This window comes from Betta splendens, chromosome 17, assembly GCF_900634795.4.
Source record: "Betta splendens chromosome 17, fBetSpl5.4, whole genome shotgun sequence".
Classification (NCBI taxonomy): Eukaryota; Metazoa; Chordata; class Actinopteri; order Anabantiformes; family Osphronemidae; genus Betta; species Betta splendens.
The window spans coordinates 989,358-1,017,075 of NC_040897.2; the positions used below are offsets into that span (position 1 = coordinate 989,358).

The 27,718-nt window shown below is 43.5% G+C and overlaps 1 protein-coding gene and 1 long non-coding RNA gene across 2 annotated transcripts in view; one reads left to right on the forward strand and one right to left on the reverse strand.

Moving 5' to 3' along the window:
- The window catches only part of brinp2 (bone morphogenetic protein/retinoic acid inducible neural-specific 2), a 196,752-nt gene that overhangs the window by 20,200 nt on the left and 148,834 nt on the right, over positions 1-27,718 (reverse strand). The window contains 4 exon segments of the mRNA XM_041067994.2: positions 273-509; positions 7,706-7,811; positions 14,160-14,341; positions 15,921-16,111. Coding sequence (XP_040923928.1) covers positions 273-509; positions 7,706-7,811; positions 14,160-14,341; positions 15,921-16,111 — 716 coding nt within the window.
- On the forward strand, positions 15,991-21,388 carry LOC121201765 (uncharacterized). The gene is made up of 3 exons (XR_005896859.2): positions 15,991-16,129; positions 20,174-20,245; positions 20,719-21,388. It is a non-coding gene; the product is annotated as an uncharacterized LOC121201765 (long non-coding RNA).

Here is a 27,718-nt window from a genome sequence, read left to right on the forward strand (position 1 = left end):
TCTATTCTATTCTATTCTATTCTATTCTATTCTATTCTAAGTAAGAATAAATAACACAATATAAAACTACATTCAGGAAAGTCTGACAATGCTGGTATTGATTGTAAATCAATAAATGGCCCAGCAAAGACAAATCCATACATAAAACTTATGAGACTAAATCAGTTTGTATGAATATTACATTATCGGCAAAAAAGTCAACGCTAGTTCAGAAAGTTCAGACCTGGAATCCCGTTGAACCGACCTCCCCCCGTCACACACAAGCCTCATACCTGATTCCATGAAGTCCTCGTTGAAGGCCTCCCAGGCGTCTCTGCTCTTCTCCAGGTTCTCCTCCATGACCTTGATGTCAGCAAAGGGACAGTTGCATTCTGGGAAGCGGGCGGAGCAGCGGCACCAGCAGTCGTTGTTGCGGCAGAGCAACTCGCCCTCCGAGTTACACGCCACATAGCTCAGGGCCGCTTCCACGAAGCGCCCACGCAGGAATTCTGGCAGAACATCTTGGAGGCCTTGAAAAACACAGACATGGTGTTGCTTCATTTTCAAATTTTAGCTTTAACAGCTTGGGTCAAATGTTATATATATATTTTTATGAACAACTGCCACAGAATATTACAGTGCCAGTTTTTGTGACATCAGATCTAATCCAACATTAAATGACACTAATGACATGCCTTATAAAGGCCGAGGCCGATAAAAAAGGACAGTGACAGTCGTATGGTCTTCCTTTAAAACAAGACACTGCAGCTTGTACTAATACAAGGGATACAGTAAGGCTCACATAAGCAGCAACACTTACATGAGTTCTGTAGAAAAAATGAAAGTTGAGTTTTACTTTTATGACCAATGCACAATTAAGATGAGAGTTTGTGAACAAACCAAGTATGAATCCAAGTGATCCGACTTCTCGACCTGAGCTCATTTGCGTTAAATGTTTGGAGCTTTTTGAGCTCCTTGTGACCAACAACGTTCACTACATGAACTTCAGCTGCTAGTTGTAATCTGCCATTGCCTGCAGTGTCTGTTGCCAAGAGGCAGCAAGTAATAGATGAGCATAGGCTCCAACGTCTTCTGCTCACTGGCCCCACAGTTTATATTTAATTAGAAGCACTGGTATCACACACTTTAAGCCAAGACGCAAAAGTAGTTGTTACACTATTATAACTGTGGAGCAGTAAATTCTGATGTACCAATCAAGGGGCCAGTGCCACAAATAAAAGCTCAGCGCCGTCTGCCTCTGTCCTTTACCAGCAGCGTAACAGATGACATTTTATCTCCCTCGGCATTTCATTTATGAGGATTGGAAACAGCCATCATTTGAAAAGTGCACTGTCATGTGTTAAAAACCAGCAGGTGGTCTAAGTAGGAGAAGCCATGTGGTCTTCTCAGAGTCTGTCTGTTGGTCCATGCCCATCCTGTCGGTCACATTAACACGACAGGCACAACAGTCATCCATTTGTTGCTGTCTAAAGCTTCCTCTGTCCCCACTTTTTGTTGTGGACCATTTTCAGCAGCCAAGCGAGTCCCGCTGTGGCCTCCTATGAATATGCATGTCTCCTCCTTTGTTATTTACTCTTTTAATGGCTTGGAAAGTAATGAAATTAGTCACATTTTCCCTCTTCTGTGCTTTGGCAGGTGCTCTAAGTTTATGCATTTATTTTCTTTTGCTTGAGATCCCTGAAAAGTTCTCCAAATACATAAATGGTATTAATCCTATTTAGCTCTCTACTTGTGTGTATTTAAGCATTTTGGGGATATTTTAGCCTTTACTGTTACTAATTAACTTGGTATTAAATGTCTACTGTATGTTGCCGTGCAATTATAATAAGCGACTTAATATGAGAGTGAAGGATATGATACAGATCAAAGTCTTGGTTTGAGCTTCAGTTACTTATTCCAAAGACACAAATCTTTTTTTCTTCACAATCACATACTGTGTGTGGGACCAATTAGCAGGTTTGTCTGAGCTGACAGAGGCCACACTTTCACTGGATTAACCTTCAACAGGGGAAAAGAAAAACAAGGAATTCCTTGATTCCTTCTGAACCCGATCAAGTTTGGAAACATTAAACGTGCTACCTGCTTGTACTTGATAGTGGTTAGTGTGGACACTACTGTTATTTGTGTGAGATGACATGGAAATCCTCAGGAAGACGGTGTTAAGAACCCGTTTTTAACTTGACTCCCGTTTGCACATCAGAAGAGCAGATGCAGTTTCAGCCGTTTTGCTCATGGGTGAAGACCTTTTCCTGTCTTATCTGGACTCGACCCCTGTGTACATTTCATTTGCAAATGTGATAAAACAAGTTAATTGCCTTTTCCTTTTATCTTTTGCCAGTTCCACTATTTTAGGGATAAAGACAATAGTGGAGAATCTTCTTTTGATGGGGGCTTTTACGGTTATTACCCACAAGGCTTTGCTTGTATCCAGCTACACATTTACCCCCCCCCCCCCAGTGGCCCAGAATAGCAGACCCACGGTACCCCGTCCTTCTATCTCTGGATCTCCAGCCGAGGCCACACTTTTCATTTTGGGGCAATTTGAGCTCTTACAGTAAGCCTCCCCCATGATCACCACCACTCTGTTATCAGTGTGTGTCCAAGTGTGTGTGTGTGTATGTGTGTTCAGTCCACTACACTAGGATTCACTCTAAGTTTTCAAGGATGCTATGAGGACCCGTGGACTGTTGTCCAGCCCTCAGAGTTTGGCACCGGTCCAGCTTCAGCATTGGGTCACACTCTGTCTCACTACGCTCATCTTAGACGCGTATCAGTCCTCAGCTTTTTAGAAACTTGGCAAAGGATTCCCTCGCCGTTCTATACAGCGACAGGTGTCGTGCCAGAGAATTTGTTTCAGTGACTGCCCAGACTTGGGCGCGAGCAGAGGGAGGCCCTCCACAGACCTCTCACTCTGCAGAAACTCAGAGTGTCAAATAGCATGCGTCCCCAGGCCTGTCTCCCGCTATTGATGAAAGTCCAGCAGCGAATGAAGGAGATCTGCTGAAGGATTCCTGCGAGGGCACCAAGCTGCTGCCAGCGGGCAAATGTGTCACATGTGACACAGATTCATTTCCAGGATCGTGATGTGTTTAAATACGACACTTTTATGTGTATAATGTTGGAATTTGTGAATTTGTAGAATTAGAGATGTGGAGAAGAAATCAACTTGCTGATATAACGTATAGTCAGATTACATGAGGTTGCTTTAGTGTGTGTACACAGACTATTGATTTGCACAAATTCCCACCTATTCCAGGTTTAGTATGCGGCGGCACAGCTGCTAAAGTTCCCATCAGCCCCAGTGTGAAGGCCGGAGCCTTTCTGAGTGTCTTTGGGAATCTGCAGGAGGGTGATGGCTTCATGCTCTTTGTGACTCGCTCACAGTTTTGACTGATTGAAGACGGAATCTGTGTTTGCAGCTGTTTTGCTGAAGGTCAGCTGGCGGCCTGCTCTGATGACTGCAAAGATGCTGATATAAAGCGTGCAAAGCCTCAGCAGGAAATGCAGGATGCTCAACTTCAGCAGGGGGTTATTCACAAACTGAGGGAAGTTTGTCAAAATTAGGAAACAGCATTTGTTGTGTGGCTGTGGGATCATTATGGGCACAGGGTTGATGTAAAAGACAAGGTTTATCAAGAAATATTAAAACTACTGCACCTACAAGACTTTTGAATTTCCAGCTGGTACTTTAAGTCATTAACCTGAGCATTGATTAATAGCTGTGTACAACAAACCACAGAGACAAACAACAAACAACAATCATGACATCGCTGCTTGTTCTGTCTGATCACATACAGAATAACTCCTGTGCATTTGCCCCATCTAATGCTACAGCACAGAGAAAAGCTGGATGGAGACCACACGTGCATCCTTTCACTTCAGAGCTGTAAAGAACAGACTCATCAGGTGAAGGAGTGGGTGGATGAGGAAGTCACTCCTCGTGATCATCATCACGGGGTCGTAATGAATAATAATTAATTCTGGCACCTTTCTTACAAACATACAGATGGATGTTTGCCATTAAATTGTTAGATATCTGTGCAAATGAATGTATGTCTTGGTAACTTATTTAAAGAGTTGAATGAAAAGTAGTTCAATAAAGATGATGAATGTTTACTACTTTACTTTAACTGTATTATTGTTATTTATATACTATCTAATTGTTTAATATTTACTGTTACTATTTTGGGGTTTCAGTTCAGCTTTTTAGGAGCTTAGCCACCACTAATTAGAATAATCAGTCTAATCCACACAAGTTAAATAGATGAGGTTTAGGATAAAACATGTTTTGCCTCACAATGAAAGTTTAATACATTTCCATTTCTTTTTCCATTTTCATGATACATTATCACGATTTTATTGGGTTGTGGTTCAATGATCTCTGGTCTCGTGGCCATGTCATGTTTGAGTTAGCCTTGTTATCATGTTTGAGTTAGCCTTGTTATCATGTTTGAGTTAGCCTTGTTATCATGTTTGAGTTAGCCTTGTTATCATGTTTGAGTTAGCCTTGTTGCCATGTCATGTTTGAGTTAGCCTTGTTGCCATGTCATGTCTGAGTTTAGCCGTGTTACCACGCCATGTCTGAGTTAGTCTGGTTGTCATGCCATGTTTGAGTTAGCCATGTTGCCATGCCATGTTTGAGTTATCCTTGTTGCCATGTCATGTTTGAGTTAGCCTTGTTGCCATGTCATGTCTGAGTTTAGCCGTGTTACCACGCCATGTCTGAGTTAGTCTGGTTGTCATGCCATGTTTGAGTTAGCCATGTTGCCATGCCATGTTTGAGTTATCCTTGTTGCCATGTCATGTTTGAGTTAGCCTTGTTGCCATGTCATGTCTGAGTTTAGCCTTGTTGCCATGTCATGTCTGAGTTTAGCCGTGTTACCACGGACTTGCTAATGTTTAGACAAATTGCATAAGGACAAGTATGATACACGTTATCAGCTCGACCATTCACTCACTGAGCAACTACTGCAGGTGATGAACTCAAGGAGCCCACTATTGTACTGTAGTTAGCTCCTTGAGCAATGTCTGTTTGATGTGGGAGCTGGAGCCTCTGAGGTTCCTGTAATAACCTGCACGTCCAGTATTCCAGTGGGTGTGTGAAGGGGGCTGTGGGCTCGGATGCTGTGTTTTAAGCAGTCCTGCACTCGCCTCAGGGTGTTTTATACATAGTGTCCAGTGACTTGTTGTGTACACTCACACCGGACGTTGTGTTAGGAGTGGGTTGTGTAAAGGCTGCTACCGTCATCTAATTCACTGCTTTCTGCTTGTTTTTTTCCAGGACTCTAAACGTGTTCAATGCCCTCACACTCAACTTCACCAGCCACACTCGCACACGAACGCACCATGAAAGAGCAAAACTAATAACCCACAAGGCTTCATTCTGAAGACAAGCGCTTTGCAAAAACATTCAATACGAATCAGCGTGATCTTGCATCCTCACTTCAAAGCGTCGAAGGCCGACGCAGGACTGTTTATTTCAGCCATTAACAAGGGAGAGGAAGTGGAGCCGCTACTGGCAGCGAGTCAGAGGTTCGAATTCCTGAGAGAAGTGTGGACAAACACGCACGCATGGGGCTGTGAAAGTGCAAGAACAGCGAGAGTTGGAGCATTCTGGGAGTTGGAGATACAAAGTCTTTTTGTACTCGACTGACACAGAGCTGGAGAGTTCCTACCAGAACATGATGCAAGGCGTTTCTGTCCCACGGCTCAGGTTCTGTTTTTACAGCATCACTAGTGCAGAGGCTGCAACACAAAGAGACTGCATACATGTAGGTTGAGTGCTTCATCCCGTTACACTGGAGAGGGGATTCCCCTGGTAGCAGCCTTTCATTAGAAAAAGTTAGAGGAAGTTTCTATATGATCCACTCTGTTCCCATAATCACTATTTAAGATGAACACAGATCAGCCAGGAACAACCAGCGCGGCCTAATGTTTGTTTTCCGTTAAAGGGAAACTCATCAGTGTAATTGGTTGGAATTAAGAGAAGGGTTCACCCTTGGACAGTGCAAAGGGCTGCAACATCTCCACTTTCATTAAAAACATAAAACAAGCACATCATACATCTCATACTATTAGTAAATAGAAATGGGCCTTTCCCCTCCGAACCTATCAATCTCATTAGTATTATCTGAAGAGAAGCGAGCGCCCACGCCAGTGACACTGAACATCTCTATCGCAATTATACATAATTAATATAGTGAAGAAGTTCAATCTCAGTAAATACACAGTGACCTGCAGCCAACAACATTATGCGGTCACAAATAAAACTTTCTTAGCTTCCAAAGCTGACAAATGAGCTGCTGAAACTCATCTTCTTATAGTCAAATGCCAATAGAGATTCACTTTGGAGCTTTAAAAGCCTTCACAAGCCATTTTCCTTATGAAAGCGCAATAGAAATGATGGAGAGCGTCACAAAGACACGGCCTGTCTTTTTAAAGAAGCACGATGGCATTGTTCATGCCCTTTCTTAGCTCTTCTAACTAATAAGAGGAACTTAAAGAGCAGTAACTTATCTTAACTAGGTGAACTCATCAAGATGGAAGTGAATCAAGATTACGGTGACCACTCTAAAGGGTCTGTTGTTTAAACAGCTATGACTTCTGACCACATGGCAAATCTATGTAGAACATCAATAAATTACAAACAGCACAGTGACTCATTACTATTTAAAACATAACATACTGATGTTATAAAATGCCTCTCGCTGCCAGTTTAAAGTCTTACTGCTCTTTTTGCTGTATAGGACATAGGCTCGTTCCAAGTGCTCTAACTTTAGCCTAACGACAGCAAAACACATTCCACTTCAGCTGTGAACAAATCTCAAGTGCTTAGTGTAGAACAGTGTCTCAGTGTGATGTGTGACATCTCACACTTTGGGAAAGGTGCAGCCTCAAGGACAAACTTAAATGACTAGAAAGTTTGCTTCCACTTCGTCTCCTTTTGGGAGGAGGTCACAGATGAGTGCCGGTGATTTTTCCTTATGAGAGCTCTTAAAGGAGACATGGGGAGAATATCGGCGCTTTGATATTGGCATATTTTCTTTATGCTTTTTTAATCTTGTTGTCCATTAAAAACTCTGGTCTGTTAAACTAAACAGCCTTTGTTATTGTCTTTAATCATTACCGTTTATCTGCCACAGCAAAGACTTTACTACAGTGTAAATTTTAGGTTTAAGGTTTAATTATGTGTTACTTCAGATTTAAAACGCAAACACACATTTTAATGATCAGTTTTGGTCAACAGATGTAAAGGTACAAGTTCTCTACTCAGGTATAAGCACCTAGTGCAGACTACAATCTATAATCTTCTTTTAGTATCACTATGGTAATGATTTGGATTTAGTTTCCCATCATAAATTCAGCTCACATTAGTGTTTGAATTCATATCAAATATTCCAGTTCACTCTTTATGTTACAATAAGAGAAGGATAAAAGGGGGTTCCTGTTCCAGGTGCAGTGTGGTCAATGTGGCCAGACACAGCTCCTCCTGGAAAGATAACAGATTCCCCAGGAGACGGAGAGCTGGTCAGGCAGAACGGACATATGAGCTACTGCAGCGGAAAGTAAAGGGGTCATTCTGAGCAACTACTACATATAAGAGGTCAGAGCCCCGACAGCGTGGTGGATTGAGGCAGTGTGTGTGTGTGTGTGTGTGTGTGTGTGTAAGACAAAGTACACTGGTATATATGTTATTGTGCCTTACCCTTTAGGTGGATCTTATTTTCCGGGCTGTGCACCAACACTGAGCTGACAGAATCCAAGCTGTCGTAGTTACTGCAGCCGAGAGGACCCGTCCTTGTTTCAGTTACCTAGGAAACAGACAACAGAACTATTTCATTTACTGTAAACTCTGAGAATGCCACTTCAGCCAAGACGCTTGTCCCCGTGGAGTGTAGCTGTGCTGGAGGCAAGCAGGACACGTGAAAGGGGCAGATGTGTATGTCTTTTGTTTCACTCCGCGGTGCGTTGACTGTCACACGGAGGACGGGGGCACGATGGGAGAGACATGATGGGGAGAAAACGCAGTGCACGGTTTGACTGGACGAGTCTCAGAGTTTCTAAGTTTAAAACATGGCTGAAAGTAGAGATCACATGCAAACTTAAAGTCATCCTCCTTTCTATTAAAGGTCTTAATCATCCTTCTATAACTTTTCTGCAAAACATTAGAATTAACAATGGGTAAAATGTGATAATGTAATAAGTAGTACAGTCTACAGTAAATAAGATGAAGTGAAAGACATGCACCAAAGACAAGAATCTGGAGTCAAACCTAAAAACACAGCTGTCAGCCTGATAACAAATACGCTTCTTCATTATTCCAGTTGTTGCTGTATGTTTCATCCTGACACAAATAATGATCCAGAGCTGAACCCCAACAGTGGAGTCCCATGTGCTAACATGTGCTCTATAGTATGTCTGCACCAGCCGATTCCTTTGCTACTGTATACGTTCCTCTGTTTAACCTCAAAAAAATCCATCTGTGCGTTGTAGCCTGTAGCTTTAGTTCATGCCAATCATTAACAACCATTTCACACTGGCAAAGCTTTAAAGTGTGTCTGGGGCAAACGGCATCTGGAGCATTAAGTCTTCTTTTGAAGCTCCTGCTAAAATGACTGATGCTTGTTGAAGCCTGTTGTTCTTCTCTAGAGGAAAGTGTCATGTATCTAAAATATGCCTATGCAGTACTAATCTGTATGCTAATGTCTGGCTGCACGTATCCATAGCAACTAGACATCAGCTTTACCCTATGTGATTAGGACAGCAAGTAAACAAGTCAACAGAAAACTCTGGAATTCATGCTTTCAAGCCCATCGAAATATTAATGATTAGTTATTGATCCAGTGCATAATATCATACTTGACACAAAGAATGTACTGTACACAAATAGTTAGTTTGCACAGTGACTGGCCAAGATAGCACAATTAGCATAAGACGATGGATAAGGCCCCGGGCAAAACTCATTCTCCTGCTAAATCAAGCTGTTTGGCAAATGATGCAGTCTGCGCGAAAGCAGCCTCCTTTAAACAGACTTGATTCTCAGATCCTCACACTCTGCGCTGAATTAGGATTGCATCTATTATCAAAAAAAGGAAATCTCAGCCTTGAAGGTGATACAAGAGATAGATTCAAGGGAGATAAGGATGAGAAATGATGGATTAGGACTCAGACGAGATCGTGGTCAGAGATAATCCCTCATTTAGTGATGAACGAGGAACCGATGACTCACACGCATGGTTTTCTTATTGAGCACGGATACAATCAGCTGTGAATCAAATGACTGAATGCAGGTTAGGTTGTTAACATGTGAGTCCACGATGAGTTCAGCGGCTCCTGGCTGCTTCAGAATGTGACACAGACTCAAACAAGTATTAAACATTATTAAATCTGGTGTTCGCGCACAAAGTCCACAATCAAGAGTCATCATTTTACTGAAAGACGGTTTATCTATAACAAGATAATGACTTAACACCAAATAGATTTCAAGCTTTCAGAGTTTGCTTATGTTACATGATTGCTTTTTTTTGTAAATCTAGTGTTTGTAAAAGTGTTACATGTTAAAAAAACAGAACTGAGAAGCGTTTAAAATCGTTATACTGTAATATACACTGTTATATTTATGCATGTGCAAACTATTCTAGTTTTTCAGCTTTTGTAGAATAGAACAATGTCAAATGAATATCTTAAGCTTCTAGTTAAATTTTGAATTGAAATATAATATTAATTATCAAAAGGATTTAGCATAATACATTAAATGTGTACATTAGCTCTTTGTTCCTCATCATAACTACAGCGCTGCAGTAAAAATTCTCCCTCAGCATCTAAACCATATAACAGGTGCCTCTCTTTTCCAAGCGGCAGACTTCACACAGATGTCACGCAGCCTCTGTTTTTGTGTCACTGACGTGCAACCTGCATGCATGATTGGGATTCCGCCACTTTATCTGCAGAGATAAAGATAATGTAATTCACTTCCACCTCCTACTCGGCGCTGCAGCGACACGGAGCCCAGAGGCGTACACGGACAAAGGTCAAGTACATCCCACTCAGTGTCGCTTCCTCTGTACTGATGAGCTGATCTGGCAAAACATAGCGTGGCAGGTGGTTTCTATAGCAGAGCTCCTCATTTAGAAACTCTTAAAGGCTCTTTAGCTGAACGTCAGCTGGTGTAGGCTGCTGTGCAAGATGTCTGGAGCAGCTTAAGAAGAAACGTAAAAGCGTTACTTTACCTAGTGACAGAGTTTCAGTTGCACTCTCGAACACCAAAAAATGATTAAAGTAATGTAAAAAATGGAAATTAAGTTACGTGTCAGGCCCCATGTAAACATTTGACAAAAAGCAACTGTCTGGACCTCTGCAAAAAATGAACAGTAATAATGTAAAAGCTGGAAATCCAGTTTACTTTGTGTTTAACCTTCCTGTGAACTGTTTAACAAAGAAACTACATTTTATCTGGCTGCAAAAACAGACCTTGATCTGCGCTTTAGACTGATCCTCAACAATATAAAGTAAACTACATCAAACTACTAAGAGCCACTAAATTCACAGACAACAGACAACTTTAAACTTCTCCAAACAAAAGCACTGGAACAAAAAACTCAGGAGGGCAAAGGGACTGCAAATCAGAACGATGACGACCAATTGATGCAAGGCATCATGGGAGAAAGCATACTAAACCGTGAGCACATACAGTACAGTACTAGAATAGAAGAAAAACCTAAACAGAGGAACAAGGCATAACTACAGTAAGTCTAGGACGTAGCAAAGTCTCTGAAGGAAAACAAAGGTACAAACGTGAAGCAGTTTTCACGATTAAGGTTGATTACAAACGTCATAATACAATCAATGTGAATTACATGAAACATGAGCAAACGTATTTGGAGTCTTGACTTCACAAAAACAACAAAAAGACTTGTGAAGCAACATCTCTAAAGTTGAATGTGTGAATAAATACTGAATGAGGAGGATGAGTGAGTACAGTTACACTATGAGTCTAGTAATGGGCGTGGCCGAAGACGAGGGGTGTGGTCAGAGGCAAGGGGCGGGGCCTGAGTCATTTGAGCCAGACAGCATTAACTGGGCCAGACACTGGATCACGACATCATCTCATCTTTGGCCCAAAGATTTGACACTTTACAAAATGAAACTTTCTGTAAAGGCCACAGATGAAAAGAGGTTTTCTTGGCATTTGACTGCATATTAAACAAAATAGTCTTTGTACCTTTTCCCTTGTTAATATTAATATTTCCTGCTCTTTAGATTAAGAGGTATTACATCAAAGGCTTTGAGAATTTAAAACTTTACTGTAAATTTGTTGCCTTTTGAATGCGATACGTGCTGAAGAATATGAAGGACAAGCTTAACTGGCCAAAGAAGTCACGCGCGACTCACGCACACACACACACGCACGCACGCACGCAGGCACGCACGCACGCACGCACGCACGCACACTTCTTTTTGTGCCTTTAACAGACACCCGCTCACCACAGACACAGGCGTCAGGCTGAGCAGGATCTCTGGTCATGATTTATTCACACTGACCACACAATGCGTTTCTGCTGCTTTGTTGTTGTGACTGAGATGCTTCCTCAGCACTGATGCTGCTGCTCACATCTTGAAGCACAGCTCTAAGGCTGAACTGGAGCAAAATCTACTGCACCTGATGCAGTTTACTACTATTAATACTCTGTAGATACAGTAATAAAAATGTTGTAAAACAAAGTTTTTTTAACAGCCATTAAAATTCAATTTCACTTTATATAAATCCAACTTCAGCTACAGTGAAAGTAATTTGCCATGTGTCTAGAGGCTCTTTCTGTTCTGCGTCTCGTGCGGCGCTCGTTCAAGGCTCCAGGAGAAAACAGCTCTTTTCAGAGAAGGCACTTGGAAATGAGCCACTTTGTTCAAGGTGCGCATAAAGTCTACAATTAGTCATTTCAGTCTCGGGCTGCAGCATTAAAGCGTGATCCTCCCACCCACACACCTGCTGTCATCACATCAGTCAGCAGACCTTGGTCGCACTTTGCTTTTAGTCCTCACAAGGGAAAACTACAGCAAAAAAAAAGAAATGGAATGAAGCCAAATTGAATAATTGACTCCTGTCTGTTCTTTGAGTGGATTTTCAACCAAATCTACAATTTGCAAATAATACCTAAAAAAACTGGGGAACTTATGATTTAACATGTGGCGGCAAGCGGACTGTTGCGTTTGTGCAGTACAGCAGCTCAGCTTTGCAGTAAAAAGCTCAGAGCCTTAAATAGCCTGAACCACTTTGTGTCGGCTTTCAACCATCACTTTGAGGCGTATTTCAGTGCACACGCAGAGAGCGGCGTGCGTAAATACACCCTTCCTGCAGCGACTGGGAAAATCTTGACATTTGCCTAATTTAGGGCCTGAGTCAACTACAGTGCTAAACTGTAGCTTTTTAATCCAGGCTGCCATTTACTCAAAAATGTCAAGTCCTCACACGCTCTCCCACAGGTTTGGAAAAACGGCATCTCTGAAAAATGTGTGTATATAAGTAATTAAAAGAAATACGTCCATAGAAAAGGTTTGTGTGTACATTTTGTGGGGAGCCAGAGGGGCTGTTTGTTATGGCTGATACTAAAGTAATAATTCCCAGAGGGACAGTTTTATGGGGGCCTTAATGTTTAAGTGTCTGTCCTGATGCCTACACATTTCCCAGGGCTGCATGAAAGAAGGAATATGTATCTGATATCGATGTGTGTGTGTGTGTGTGTGTGTGTGTGTGTGTGTGTGTGTGTGTGTGTGTGTGTGTGTGTGTGTGTGTGTGCGTGCGTGCTTGCGTGCGTGCGTGCGTGCGTGTGTGTGTGTGTGTGTGTGTCTGTGTGCGTGTGTGTTTATGTGTGTGTGTCTGTGTGCGTGCGTGTATGTTTCTGTGTGTGTGTGTGAGTCTGTGTCTGTGCGTGTGTGTTTATGTGTGTGTGTGCGTGCGTGCGTGCGTGTTTCTGTGTGTGTCGGTGTGCGTGCGTGCATCTGTGTGCGTGCGTGTGTGCATGTGTCTGTGTGTGTGTGTCTGTGTCTGTGTGTACATGTGTCAGTGTTCGTGCGTGCCTGTGTGTCTGTGTTTATGTGTGTGCGTGTGTGTGTGTGTGTGTGTGTGTGTGTGTGTGTGTGTGTGCGTGCGTGCGTGCTTGCGTGTGTGCGTGTGTGTGTGTGTGTGTGTGCGTGCGTGTGTGTGCATGTGTCTGTGTGTGTGCGTGTGTGTTTATGTGTGTGTGTCTGTGTGCGTGCGTGTATGTTTCTGTGTGTGTGTGTGAGTCTGTGTCTGTGCGTGTGTGTTTATGCGTGTGTGTGCGTGCGTGCGTGCGTGCGTGTTTCTGTGTGTGTCGGTGTGCGTGCGTGCATCTGTGTGCGTGTGTGTGTGTGTGTGTGTGTGTGTGTGTGTGTGTGTGTGCGTGCGTGCTTGCGTGCGTGTGTGTGCATGTGTCTGTGTGTGTGCGTGTGTGTTTATGTGTGTGTGTCTGTGTGCGTGCGTGTATGTTTCTGTGTGTGTGTGTGAGTCTGTGTCTGTGCGTGTGTGTTTATGCGTGTGTGTGCGTGCGTGCGTGCATGCGTGTTTCTGTGTGTGTCGGTGTGCGTGCGTGCATCTGTGTGCGTGTGTGTGTGTGTGTGTGTGTGTGTGTGTGTGTGTGTGTGTGTGTGTGGGTGTGTGTGTGTGCGTGCGTGCTTGCCTGCGTGCGTGCGTGTGTGTGCATGTGTCTGTGTGTGTGCGTGTGTGTTTATGTGTGTGTGTCTGTGTGCGTGCGTGTATGTTTCTGTGTGTGTGTGTGAGTCTGTGTCTGTGCGTGTGTGTTTATGTGTGTGTGTGCGTGCATGCGTGTTTCTGTGTGTGTCGGTGTGCGTGCGTGCATCTGTGTGCGTGCGTGTGTGCATGTGTCTGTGTGTGTGTGTTTGTGTCTGTGTCTGTGTGTACATGTGTCAGTGTTCGTGCGTGCGTGTGTGTCTGTGTTTATGTGTGTGCGTGTGTGTGTGTTTATGTGTGTGTCTATGTGCATGCGTGCGTCTGTGTGCGTGCGTGTGTGCATGTGTCTGTGTGCGTGTGTGTGTGCCTGTGTGTTTATGTGTGTGTCTGTGTGTGCGTGCGTGTGTGTTTATGCGTGTGTCTGTGTGTGCGTGTGTGTGTTCGTGTACAGCACCTTAATGGCAGAGGTGGCGATCTGGAGGTGGTGCAGGCGTCTCAGGGTGCTCTCGCGGTCTGTGAAGTAGGAGGCCGCCAGCTGGTGGAGCAGCTCCAGAGACACCACGGAGCTGTTGCTGTTGCCCTCTGACTTCTTATTCAGTTTCTGCTTGTCCAAGAAAATGGTCAGAGACTCCTCGCCTGCGGATCAATGACCAACAAATCCAGTCAGTCCTCGGTCCCCGAATGTCTGATTACTTTTTTTAACGACTCTTTACTTGGTTCTTTAATTGCTTCTGAACCAAGTATTGGATTCTTTTTTCTAACGTGGACACAAAGGGACTGTTGTGTCTGCCGGTCCCTGAACGCAGCTGTCAGAATCCTGAACTCCCTATAAAATACTCTGTTTAATGTCTCTTTGTTCAAGGGGCCATTTTCATATTCAGATCATATTGTTCCTTCTTCCACGTATATAATGTATTTTTATACCTATATATTGTTTCTTGTTCATTTCATACAGTAATTATTTCTGCTCTATGCAAGTCTTCACTTCAGGTCTTATTCCATTTTCAGAAATTGTTAGTGAATATGAACATTCTTACTTAGTGTTCAAACACAAGTAAATTGATTTCTGATCGTGGGATGAGTCTGACACATAGTAACCTCAGCACTATGATCACATTTTAGATATAATATTGATGCTATTGAAGCATGTTTATAATAAAAAAAAACATAAAGTCACCAAATGAAAAATAAAGTAAAACTCCCAATTAGAGAAAACGACATCATTGCATTATTGTCTTGTTAAATTGATAAGCACCTTTTGTAAATGCTGTGAACAAATGACCAAAATGATCACTGGAACAATCGACCGTGGACTCTTGCTTTTACATTTAATTACAATAACAATAGCGTTGTTTTTCTCTCACAGCTCAGTTTAATCATAATTTGTAAGAGAGACTTAAATGAAGAACATTTTGAGATGTGGGATATGCAAATTCTCCCGGCCTCCGTCTCATCAGTATGCAGACGGGCTGAGCCCATTTAGTGGAGGCTGTTAATTACATAAAGTCTAACTATCAGTCTGCGACTGCATTCATCTCTGCTCGGTCTCCTACGCTCCCGCTCCACCGCATACATCTAGTGATAAGTGGTACCTGTTGGGTGTCAAACACAAAAAAGGCTGAAGGAGTGCGTCGGTGTCGGGAGACGGATGTGTGTCGCGTGAGCCGCACGCATCCAGATTGAAGGAATCCAGTATGTGACACTGGCTTTGAAGAGGTAGGAGTCATTTTATTGTCAGATGACAGAGTTTTGTCAGATCATATTGTTCCTTCCAGTATTATAATAATCCAGCATTTAAAGGTGAGTAAGTGTCCTCTCTGTCTAATTCATTGTCAATTATACAATTCCACAAGTCTTAATAGACAAACTAAAAGCAGGCAACCGCTTGTACTGTATGTGGTGACATGAGGACGTGGCTCTGGACCCAACACAGGGTGCTGCTTCTTTTATGAACCAATTTTACTAGTTTCTTCCATTCTGTGAGACTGAGGGTAGAAAATAACATCCAATACAGACACGTGCTAAAAGAGAACGTGTCCGTCCGTTCGCTTTGCAAGGCTGCTGCAGCTGCTGCAACATGACTCACGGATACAAGCTGTAATGTGAAACCCTGCAACACGGCCGATGCTTCCACAGAAGCTCCTCTGGGACCTGCAGCTCGTGCTCCTCTATTTTTGCCTAACCTGAGAATGAAGGTGAGTGTGTCAGTCCTTACCTCCCAGGGTGGCAGAAACTAGGAAGTGGGTCCCGTACTTCTTGATGAGGTTTTCGTTGATTTGCTGCAGGGTCGGTCGCCGCCCCAGTAACCGTAGGTTGCGGAGGAACTCGGGCGCCAGGGGCAACGGAGCTTTGAGGAAATCTCTCTTCTCTGTGGCCAGACTGTTCACCTTCCAGTGGCTGAACTCCCTGGAATAATGAATACAGGTAATGATGAGTACGCACGCACGCACGCACGCACGCACACACGCACGCACGCGCACACACACACACACACACACACACACACACACACACACACACACACACAGAAACACACACACACACACACACACACACCACTCAGTCAGACTGAAGGAGCCATTCGCCAGTGAACACAACCTTTGGTTTAAACTCACACAAAGAGGACAGCAGAGGTGCTTTGTTTCCTCAAGTTCTAATTAGCATTTATGTACAGAACCCAAACGTTTGGACAGGTTGACAGTGTGGCAGAACGTGAGTCTGGACAAGATGACACCAAAAGCAGGCGTCCACCTGGACACACTTACTTTTCTATGGCATGTGTCTTTCTTTGTCTCTTTATTTCCTTGTATAGTATTACTTGAAATTTAAACAGGTTAGAATAATTTCCTATTTAGAACCAACAACAGTAACACAAACTGCACAGTCAAGTTTTAAGCTGCCAGCAAACATTATTAGCCACTTCTACGTTAGCATATAGACATCCTGTTCTTCTGAGGATGTGAGTGGACCCTAAGAAGATCAAGTAGTTTCATTCGAGGAGTTCTGGTGCTTGTTATGACTTTATTTTGTCATTTATTCATCACAGGAGTCGTTGCTAACTGTTCCGATGCTCCGCTGCTGAGCTACTGTCCTGGATGCTTTTCCTATTATTCTGTCCTACCATTCCTCCCCGAGCTCAGTACTCTCTGACTTTCTGCCCTCATCCACTGATGACGTAAGAACAGGTCTAAAACTCATGCAAACATCGAAAACCAATGTTCGTAGTCCTCCGATAAATTCTCCCACATGATGGTGAAAGTTCAGTTTTTCTTTAATAATTGTGATTTTTGTGAAAGCTACAGTAGACATTGTTTTTTGTTCCATTTGTTTTCTGTTGAACTTTATTGCATTGTATTGACAAATATAAACTTTTGCTTTTAGCCCCTATTTGACAGTGTAGCGCAAACAGGAAAGATGAAGGTAGGAGAAAGGGCAAATGTGGCATTTACACAAACATAGCATTCAGGCATTTTAAGTCAAATAGTGGACACTAGTGTTTTTCACCAAATTGCTGTTGGGTTTTACGTACCTGTAATGTGGGTTTGTTTTAGAAAGCAAATCTATTTCAGTGCATGTAAAGTGCTACAGTGACGCTCATTGTTAAATTCTAGACAACAATGAATCCTTGTCATAAGTGCCAATGAGTAGCAAAGATTTTATTTCTATTCAATTGCTTAACAGAAGAAAGTGATCGGGAAAGAGAGCAGCCATCTTGAGTGACCAACACTTTTTCCAATACATTGATCTTATCATAGGCACCCCCCCTCACAGTTGTGTTAGGAGAGTACAAATGTCTGCAGCAAAGCACACAGCTACACTTAAAGCAGTCAAACATCTGCTTTAAAGGGACATTCCAAAGATGAAAGCGGGAATTGTACAGTATGTGTCAGGAACAGGAACGAAAGGTTGATGAATCCAAACTCAGCGGAACAATCTGACCCTGCATTGAAACTGGTCCTCACGACGACAGCCTCAGCTGTAGACGATGCATTTATTGGAATTACCAGCATTACAAACCGCTGATGTACAGCGCCTCAGATTAGCGCCACATAAATGCTTATTGATCAACGCATTTCAACATCTACCAATACTATGGAGGAACGAGAAGCAGAAGAAATGTGCTTGGCTGTGAAACATATGCTTTGGGCGTTAGATCAATGTCTAGCTCCCAGTGGGAGGAGGAGGTGGGATGGTGGTTGGCGACAAACTGTATTTGTCAAAACTGATTGACACCAGCATTTTGTGGTGACAGTCTTTATTGGAGCCATCATCTGTTTTCCAGCAGGGCAATGACACGCCTCTAGAACTGGTTGGAGAGTTGCATGCCATCAACTGGCCGCCATAGTCCTAATCTAAATGAGATGGTCACCGCCTCTGGGAGCTCCTTCAAAAATGTTGGAAAGCAATTCCAGGTGAAAATCCCTTGAGGTTAAAAGAGGGACTGTCATCAAAGAAGCAAACAATGGAACTATACAAAAAAAAATGATTCTGGGTTTTAAAGTTCTTGAAAACAGAAATTCATAGCTGTCATAATTGCAAAGTGCCCAGAACAAATGTATTTACTGTATGTATAAAAATAGAAGCTCCTAAAGGAGAAGCGGAGCCTGGACTTTAGACTGGACTGTCTGGTTCCCACTCACTCACGGTGGATCATGACCAGAGGGAAGTCCATGCACTGTCTCAGCTTTTGTGGTCCATTAAATACCAACAACAGCAGTGTGTAATTATGCTGCTCGCAGCATTGTGGCTGCAGTGGGAGGCGCAGAACAGGCCAGTTTTCCTTCTAACACCCTCTGCCGATCCGTAGGGTCAGATGGTATCACAGAAGAAGACGACAGTGGACTGTAATTAGTTTCTATTTGCCGGCTGCACGTTCGTCTTTAAAGCGGAGCTCAGACTCGTGAGCATTTAGCACAAACCGTGACAGAGGCTCCCGTGGGAGGAAACGGCCCTGGGAGCGCCCCGGTCGGACCAGCGCTTCATTAAGACGTTCATTCCCACATAATGCACCAATTAATGCCTCCAGCCGGCCACAGTCACAGTGCAATTTGTACAAGCTATCATTAACTTCAGCCACATTGTTCTCGCATGAAAAGTGGGGCAACTCGGGAAATTGCATCCGAGCTTAGAGTGCGGCGCTGCGGGCCAAACGTCTCGAGGAATAAATTATGGGGGAGAACACGAGGAGCCGGAGCAGCCTCTGCTTTCTCACACCTTTGTGTTTGTTCCTCAGAGTCTGGAGCCACGGCTTTTAAGCTTATTGTGATTTATTCTTATTGTATTGTACCAACGTTGTGAGAAAAGAACAAACACAATCTCTCTCTCTCTTTTTATAGAAATATATATGAACTGTAGTGTAAATGATAACATTAGTCTGCAGCCCTCACATGCATCCACGGACCTCAGTTCTGCTGGTCACAGGACCAGTCCAGTAGCGGCGCTGCTTAACTGCGGCTGGTTTAGACCCGTGTGTTTTCTGAGCGTCCTCCCGCCGCTGAGCTCGCGAAGCAAAGACGAGCAGCACCGCTTACTTCCCTCCTCGCTGAGCTGCCGACGAACGAGACTGCCGCTCACTATTTGGTTAATGATGATAGATGGTGTTAATTAAAAGGTTTTAGCACAGCGCTGATTGCACCTGCAGCGCTTGGTCTCCACCAAAAAGCGGTGATTTTTTTTTTATAGAAATAAAGAAGGGAAAACGTGCATAGGCATAGATTTCCCTTGGATGCTATTTTGGCAGCATGTTAGAAAATAACACCTGGATATTATTAGGTGAGAGACAGAGAGAGATCAGCACTTAATTTGCTAAACACTTCACATCAGTCCAGCTGTTGGTTGAAGGAAAGCAGCCTGACACAGAAGCGTCAGTGTAGTAAAGTGGTCACTTGAGTTTGTCCAATGCTTTGCTCTCGACTCATGTAGTTAATTATTTATGGTAGCAAGCACACTGTTACAGAGAACGTTACGCTTGTCTTGTCTGGCGTGTATGTGTGTGTGATGTCACATCCTGTTTCCTGTCTGGTTTAATTGTGTCAGTCACCTACAGTACTGTATACCTTCTGCCAGACAGTATCCAATACACAAGGACACATTTCTCACATTAGTTGAGTTTTGATTGTGATTTTTTGGTTGGTTCTGTGCAAAGTCTGTGAAAATGGGTCCAACACCTGAGCCACAACTCATTCACAGCTTGGTTTAATATCATCAAAGCACAAATCTAAAGAACGGACTGCACCATTTTTGTCATAAATGACATTTGTTTGTGATCATTTTAAAAATGTTTACAAATCTGGCTACTATCAACAGCTGATTAACATGGCCGACCTGACAGTGTAACCACGGACACTGTGGTCACCTACAGTACATTAACACTCACTGTGACTTTTTGCCAGTGGTTTCACAAAACCCCAGGCTGAAGACTCTAAGGCCTCGTACCGCAGATGTTCAACCCATTCTGTCTCACTACAGGTGATCTGGTGGCAGAGTGCTTCATACATAGCTCACTTGTCACATCATGATTCAAAGTCATAATATGAACAGGTAAAAAGCCACATTATGCACATTTTAATTCATTTGTTGCCATGGTAACAAAGCCTGGTTTGTGGAAAACTTGAGCTAAGACCAAACGGGGCAGAATTACTAAGTGTCAGTTTTCACAGTCTCACCTATTAATAGAAAGTGACCCACATACTGTTTCTGGTTTCTGGTGCTTGTACTGAACTCAGGAAAACTTGTAGTAGATGAAGTAATTCCAGCTCAACTACAAACCTACTCCAGAAATACAGTATTAGATGTTTGTGCATTCATTCAGATTTGATGTCAATTTGAGCTCTGTAGGTAAATCAATGCAGTATTTACAGTATGTTTACTTGTTGATCTCTCCCTGTTTACAGTATTTCCACAGCAACATTTACTGAAACCTAATTTTCATTTTATTGTATTTCACTTTGAATGTATTAAATCACATCTGAGCTTTTATTTCATTTCCTTCCATTGCACTGGATTGTTCGAAGTGGTAGAAGAAATCCTGTAAATAGAATATGAATAGCCAGGCAGCCAATAAGTGGCTGCGCGAAGCAACGCGGACCCCCCGCGGAGCAGGCACACGACGCATCAGCTGCTGGTGGGAAGAGAACAGCTCAGCTTGGCACGCATTCATCAGACGTCAGATGATGCCAAACGATGAGCTGCGACCTCAGCGGACTCTAAAAGACACGCCCTTCCACAGCAAACCTGCTCTCTTCACATGACCCCCTGCGGTGTTCATGGAAAGAGTGCCCCGAAGACGCCCGGTATCTGTCCAAGGTGCACCTTTTAGCACCAGGCAGCAAAGTGGCCCCTGGCGTCTCCTTAAATCACAGCAAAAAGGCAGCTGCAACATACTCTCACAGCCTAAACATTGGGAAATCCTGGATCTGGAACAAGCCAATAATTATTATAAAATGAGTGATTGCCTCAGGTTTCGGCACAAAATAAACACGGCTAATCTTAATTTTCCACCTTCCAAAGGGAAAATCCGCTTCTCTGTTGACGTAACCATCCACCCACATCCTATTAAAATGTTTAAAACGTTTGTGAATGTGAGCTTTTTGGAAATACAAATAAACATGCTGTGTTTACTGCACAGCCACTATGGCCTTAACTTATCACCATACTGGATCTGCAAGCAACTCATTTCCCCTGAATGAGATCCCAGATTTTTATACTGTTGCATAAAATTTGTCAAACTCTCGTTAAACTTTATTATTCCTAAATGACACAAACAAAGGGAAGTTGAGCTCCTCCAGAACGGCCGTGAGCCGAATGGCAAATCCCCGTCTCTGGTCCTGGGAGGCGAGTTCATTAAAACTCCCTGCTGTCCTATAGGACGCCACTAGAAATAAACCCCCACCCAACCCACAGGGTGGGAGCAAGTGCATGATTTTTTAATGACATCTGAGTTTCTCCCCCACAGAATCATTATACGTCTCCTGAAAAGGAATTAGACTGGAAGCTGGCTGCGAGGGGACCTGGAATGGCGATCACATTATGACATGGGAGCTGTAACATGAATGGGAATCTGAGGAGCATTTGTACATATAATCCACCATCACTTTAAGGCACACACAATTTTAAGTTTTAGGCATGAGCCAGTTCATGCGCGTAGTGAGAAGTTGATCTGAGTCATCACCTGCCTACTTCCTGTCGGAGGCTGCTGTATCCAGCCTGAATGTTCATGTCAACTATTTTTACATACTGTTATGCTCCAGCTTTGGGCTCAAGAATTCAAACTTCACACAACACTGCATGTGGCATAAACAGTGCTGAGAGCAAAGGTCTGAGGTTTTTAGATTAAAGAAAAAGCTAATAAATAATGTGTAATGTGTAAAATATAGAATATTGCAAAAATACTACAGATCAATGACCTGACAGAGGCTTATGACACTTCATTATCATCTACTGGCCTACTGGTCAGCAGGTCCACTATGGAACCGTTACCAAGGCAACCATCTCTTAGCTGCTTATTAAAACATTACAGTAATCTATAATGATATCTAAGACACATACATGAGCCGGCGCATCACTATCAAACTATTTTAACCACTGGTAAGGATTTACTGGATTCTGCCAAAAAATCAGCACGTTTAAACAACAATCAGTATCCACAGTATATCAATAAAAAAAAACAACAACATGCAGTTCATTCTGACATTGCAGACGCTGGAGTATCGTAATAGCTTCAAACTCAGGAACAACTAATTACTGTACTTACTATGGTGGATTAATTTGCAGTTCTCTCCAGAACGCGGCTGAAGCTGGATGCTAGTGTTGCCCTGAGTCTGCAGGCTGCGTTATCAGGCTGACACAAACTCTTCACGAGGCGATAATTGTGTTTGAGGTGGAACAGGACTAAACAAGCGACGACAAAACTCAACGAGTGCAACTGAATAAAATAACAAAATGCTGCTTCTATTTTAAACCATCGCAACCAACCTACTGTAATAATATGTGTTAATTCACCTCTGACCTCACTTATTGGGGACGTCGTTGCATTTACATGTAGCAGCCTGCAGGCAGGTTGTTACTTCGACGTACCATCATAACCCACTGATTTGTTTCTGACTCTGTATTCCTCCGCACAGTTACATATGTTCACTGTAAATTGTATGTGCGCACATGCAATCAATATCCTCGAGTTACGCCTCTGTCTGGGGTCAAAGGTCAAAACTATGCATGCTGTTTGTTTTTGGAAGGCAAATAGCGACATTGTTTCTGCGCTCCTTATTCCATATTGCAGATCCTTGAACGTTCACGAGTCTGTAGATAAAGGAGGTAATTGAAAATGTTCCTCTGTAAAAGCGTTTGCTCTTCTTCATTTATTGGCTCTAAACACTGTTGAATCAGTCACGTCCGGTGTGTTTCAGTGTGACTGTAGGAGTGTTGTTCTGAACAGTGGAGGACTTTAAAGATAAAAAAACATCATCAAACCCAAGGATGCGTGACACGCTTTAAATCTGCTCGCCAGCCCGCCTGCCTCCACGTGTTAGTATCATACTGGAGGCATCAAGAAGTGAAGGCCTCACTTTCATTCCCGTTAAATATCTCGCAGCTATTTTCAGCCTGTCCTGCGTGAGCATGTGAGCAGCTGAAGACATGAAGCTGATGTGTCCTATTTCTCTTTAAAACCAAAAAAAGAGAAGTTTGGGGTTTATTAATATTTGCATCCACTTCTCTCTAGTCCCCAAAAGAGAGAGACAGTCTTTGTCTTGAGCTTGAGAACCTCCGTCCAGCATCAGAATGAATTCATGTAGAAGCAGAGGACTTCAGTTTGACTCTTTCGCAGGCTGAATAATTGTCCTGAAAGAAACTGAGATTAAATGTCCGGGGTGTCTTTGACGTATAAAGTGCCTTGCCAGCGCTCATTTGCTGAGCCGCGCTCCCTCTGTCCGTCTGCGTGCACTGCCTCTTGGACTTCCCGGTAATTCCTTTTTTAAAACGTCGAAGCAATATATGGCCGGCTGCATTATTCATAGCTCCAGCTGCAACAGGGGATATTACTTATTGATGTGCGTAGGTATTCCCCGATCACAAAGTGAGAAAGTTTCCAAAGTTATAGACGGATAGTTATAGATGTGCTAATAGAATTCATGTACTTCACCGTGGTTATATTGATTACGTAAAATGATTTGGATGGATTTCATTCCCCCGTGTGTGTTTGTGCAGCCGCAGCTTTAACAATAAAGCGGATAAATAGTGAGATTTTTATTTCCTAATCAGTCTGTTTGTTTCCAAGTCCGGGCTCCGTTACTGCACATTTACAGAACTTTCATGCAGTATATAGTCATCAAACTTTCACCTCTACAGTGAATTCTACTGCAGTAGATACCAAGCTGACAGAGAGTTTTTTATGGGCAGCTATAGAATAATCATAGAACAACAACTGTGTTTCTGTGAGAAGCATTTGCAAAAGAGAAAGAACAAAACAACAAAAGAGGCAGGGTTTCAGCACCCACAATGAACTGACCTCTACCACCATCAACTCCCACCAAAACCATGGCGTTACGATGGAAAACGCTCTGTGAGGGCACAGATGAAGCACATTATAGCGTTTATAGAACTCCCGTCAAACATTAGCACGGCGCCTGAGTGTGTGTTTGTTTCCATTTTACCAGCGTGCACTGCGTCCTGCACAGATCTCATCAATGACTGGCCCACTTCCACAGTGCACACGGAGGCTTGCGCTCACTATTGTATTGCACTAGTGTGGTGTCAAGATCGTCTGCTGCCCCGGAGGGTGACAGTTATTAGAAGCCCACGGTGGCAGCACAGACAGAGAGGCTCCTCCCTGAGAAGAACCCTCTGCCCTTTAATCACGCTCAGTCTCACACAGCGCAGCTACTGTACATGAAGAAGAAGGAGCAGGATCAATGGATCCTAACTATGGGCTAAAGCAGGACTTTATGGATTTTATGAGTTCTGTTGTATCGACACCATTTACCTGCTCCTTACCATCATGGACGCAACCTTTTATCATCTTTTATTTTGTCATGCATTTCCTGTCCTGTATTTTTATTTTTCTTATTTCTGATGTCTTGACTTTTTCTCTGGCCCTTGAATTTCCCAGAATGGTTATTTACTTCTGTGAGGAAGTCACAGTGTCCTTGAGCGAGGCCTTGAACTCACTTCTAAATGGCATCTGTATCATCGAGGATCAATTTATTAAATGTAATTAAATTAGGAAAACAGCTACCTGCTGTGCCTGGAGGTTAATTAGACCTGCACCCGCTTTGAATGTGACCACAGTCGTTATCTTTTTTTTTTTTTTCATCAGCGCCACGCGGTTCTCAGCCACTAGCTCTGCCTGCTAATATATGATTAGGCCTTGAAATGGCCGGCGACGGGTGATGGCTGCCCCGAAAAAATGCAGCTCGCGGCCTCCGAGATGCCTCAAAATGTCTGCTGCTGCGGCGCTTTGCTTGTATCCATTAGTTTTGCCAGTTCCCAGTGCGCTAAACATTAGGCCTTCTGCCAAACGGCACAATGTGGGAGAACTAACTGGTTCTTAGCGCAACCTGGCTGCCGTCTGCTCTTATCCATATGCTCCATTTGTCTTCCACTCTGAAGGGAAACAAATGAGCACACACACATGTTATTCTCTGCCTCTTTCCAGACGCAGCTGTGACCTCTCAACTATTTTTTTAACCACTTCACTTTGCTCTTTTTTCTCCTTTTTCCTATTCCTCCTAACTCCCATTTGTCTCCCTCATTCCAAGGCACTAATATTTAGACGCCATCAGCTCTTCGGATGCTTTTGAATTTCACAGGTTGGAAAATCTTCCCAAAAGTGTCCCCCTGCTTCACAATCAGCTGCTAAGAAGCCGCTCGGCTTTATCCGCTGCACAGATTTGTCAGTCGATCACGCGAGCGAAGGATATCCTGGAACAAAGCGAACACAATGCGGCAAAACTCACGACTTCAGCAATAAGTTGGCGCCACACATAAAAATGAGATGGGATGAAGCTGACATTGTGCTTGTTTCCATGGCAGCTGAAGCAAAAGGGAAATTAAAATTCTACAGTACAGTCAAGTTCCTGACCTAAACTTGCAATGAGTCCCCGACTAACGCTGCAGCTAACAGTCATTGTCATATATTATGTGGGTTGCCAACACTCCCAGTATTATTCAGGACGGGGTGAATAAACCCATGTCAGTAGACTGGAAGTATTTTTGCTGTTTACCAAACCATGAGTCATTCTGCATGAAGATACAGCAGGGAGCAACAATCTGTCAGGCTGCTTGTTCAACGCAGCTCAAATGACAGCGGATGCCAACAAGCATGGCAGCGATGCGAAATACCCGACTGGGGTTTGTCACAGTACGGTTGCCAATGGTTACCGACTAAATGCTGCGACTCGTTCTGCTGAGAAAAGAAACCCACTTTTCTGCTGAGCTAAAGCGTCTGTTTGTCACTGGCCGCCATCAACAGATCAGCTGCAGCGTGAACTTGTAGGTTTTACAAAACGTGTCTGAGTTCAAAAAACGAGATTCCTGGATTAAAGACAAAAATAGAGTTGGATGAGCCACAGCCAAACTGGCAACGGATCCTCTAAAGGCACCACTTTAACGGTAATGATGTGTACAACTTGTACTCGTCCTCCACGTCCAACTAAGAAGCAGCAGCACACAGAACGCACTGTTCCTGGAAGTGGATCAGCCTTGGCTTCCTGCGATGGCGCTGCTGAAAGCTCCATTCCACCACGAGTCCACATTTAATGAGCTTCAAATCTTGGTGCAAGTCGATCAGATGTTTTCAAATGTCTGATTTGTTGCCTAGTGGTTCAGCAACCTTCAATCAAGCTGCTTCACACGACGAGTGTGGGCACTAGTGGGACTTTATAGCATTAATTACTGCCTGTGCAGTTGTGGTCACAGTAATTGTCTAAAGATGCATCTGACGCTCGCCCTGTTGCACGTTATGTTATTGGACAGGAGGCATCTTCAGGCTCAAGCTGCACATGTACAGTGCGTCCACACTGGAGCAGTCAATCCCGCAGCCCCTCCGATCTTCAAGCAATGATTTGTTGGAGTAATTATAATTCATAATGTACTGACCCACGGTGAGTTCACTGCTCAAGCAGAATTAAACCAGCAGCCCCTGTTCTCAGGGGACGACCTGCTCGACCAATACAATTACAGGCATGGAGGGGTTATCAGCCACGCGAAATGAAACATGCATTCATTATAGTATATTTAATCAGACTCACGCCAAAAAGACAAATAGTGAACAGCAAACTGTAGTGAGACAGAAGTAAATACTTTCCCAACGTTTTAGTTTTTCGTCTGGGTCTAAACCTTTTGAATTTAGCTGCGCCCATGCTGAGATCCTTCAGACATGAGGTGTGAGGAGCTTAGTAAAAGATCAGAGCGAGTTCCTATCAATCCTCTGATCTGCTCTGCAGAGCTCGCTCTCAACACGCTGCTGTTGTTGAGTTGTGCAGTGGAAATCCTGACACTGATCGCCGCACATGGACCGAGCACAGTGCAGTGTTTTATTGCAGCCTAGTGTGAGGGATGGCGTTCACTGACGCCACACTGCATCAGTGAGTTAATGCATGAACCCAGTAATGTGTTTATTTCAAAAATTACTGAGCGGATGTATCTTTCCTGTCAAACGCAGACAAACTGTAAGTCCACTAGCAATGGTGTGACACACATAAATAAGATAAATGGAAATTAGGCTAAAGCTAAATCAGGAGGACTCATTACTTCCCCTCACCTCTGCCTCCTGGCTTCCATCCATCTACATAATTCCTCACTTCCCTCTGTTTAAAATGCATAAGAACTCCTCTCTGGCCTGGTCCTCACACCTATCTGCCCACTGCATGGTGCCCATCATTAATCAGCACTTTCGTTATTAACCCAAATTTTCTGCAGGTGCACCGGGCGCCTCATCGTTCTCTGCTGCCACAGTTTTACCCGCTCCCTGTTTTTACACATGGAGCGATTGGTGAGGAGCTCCTCTGACCCCAGGCT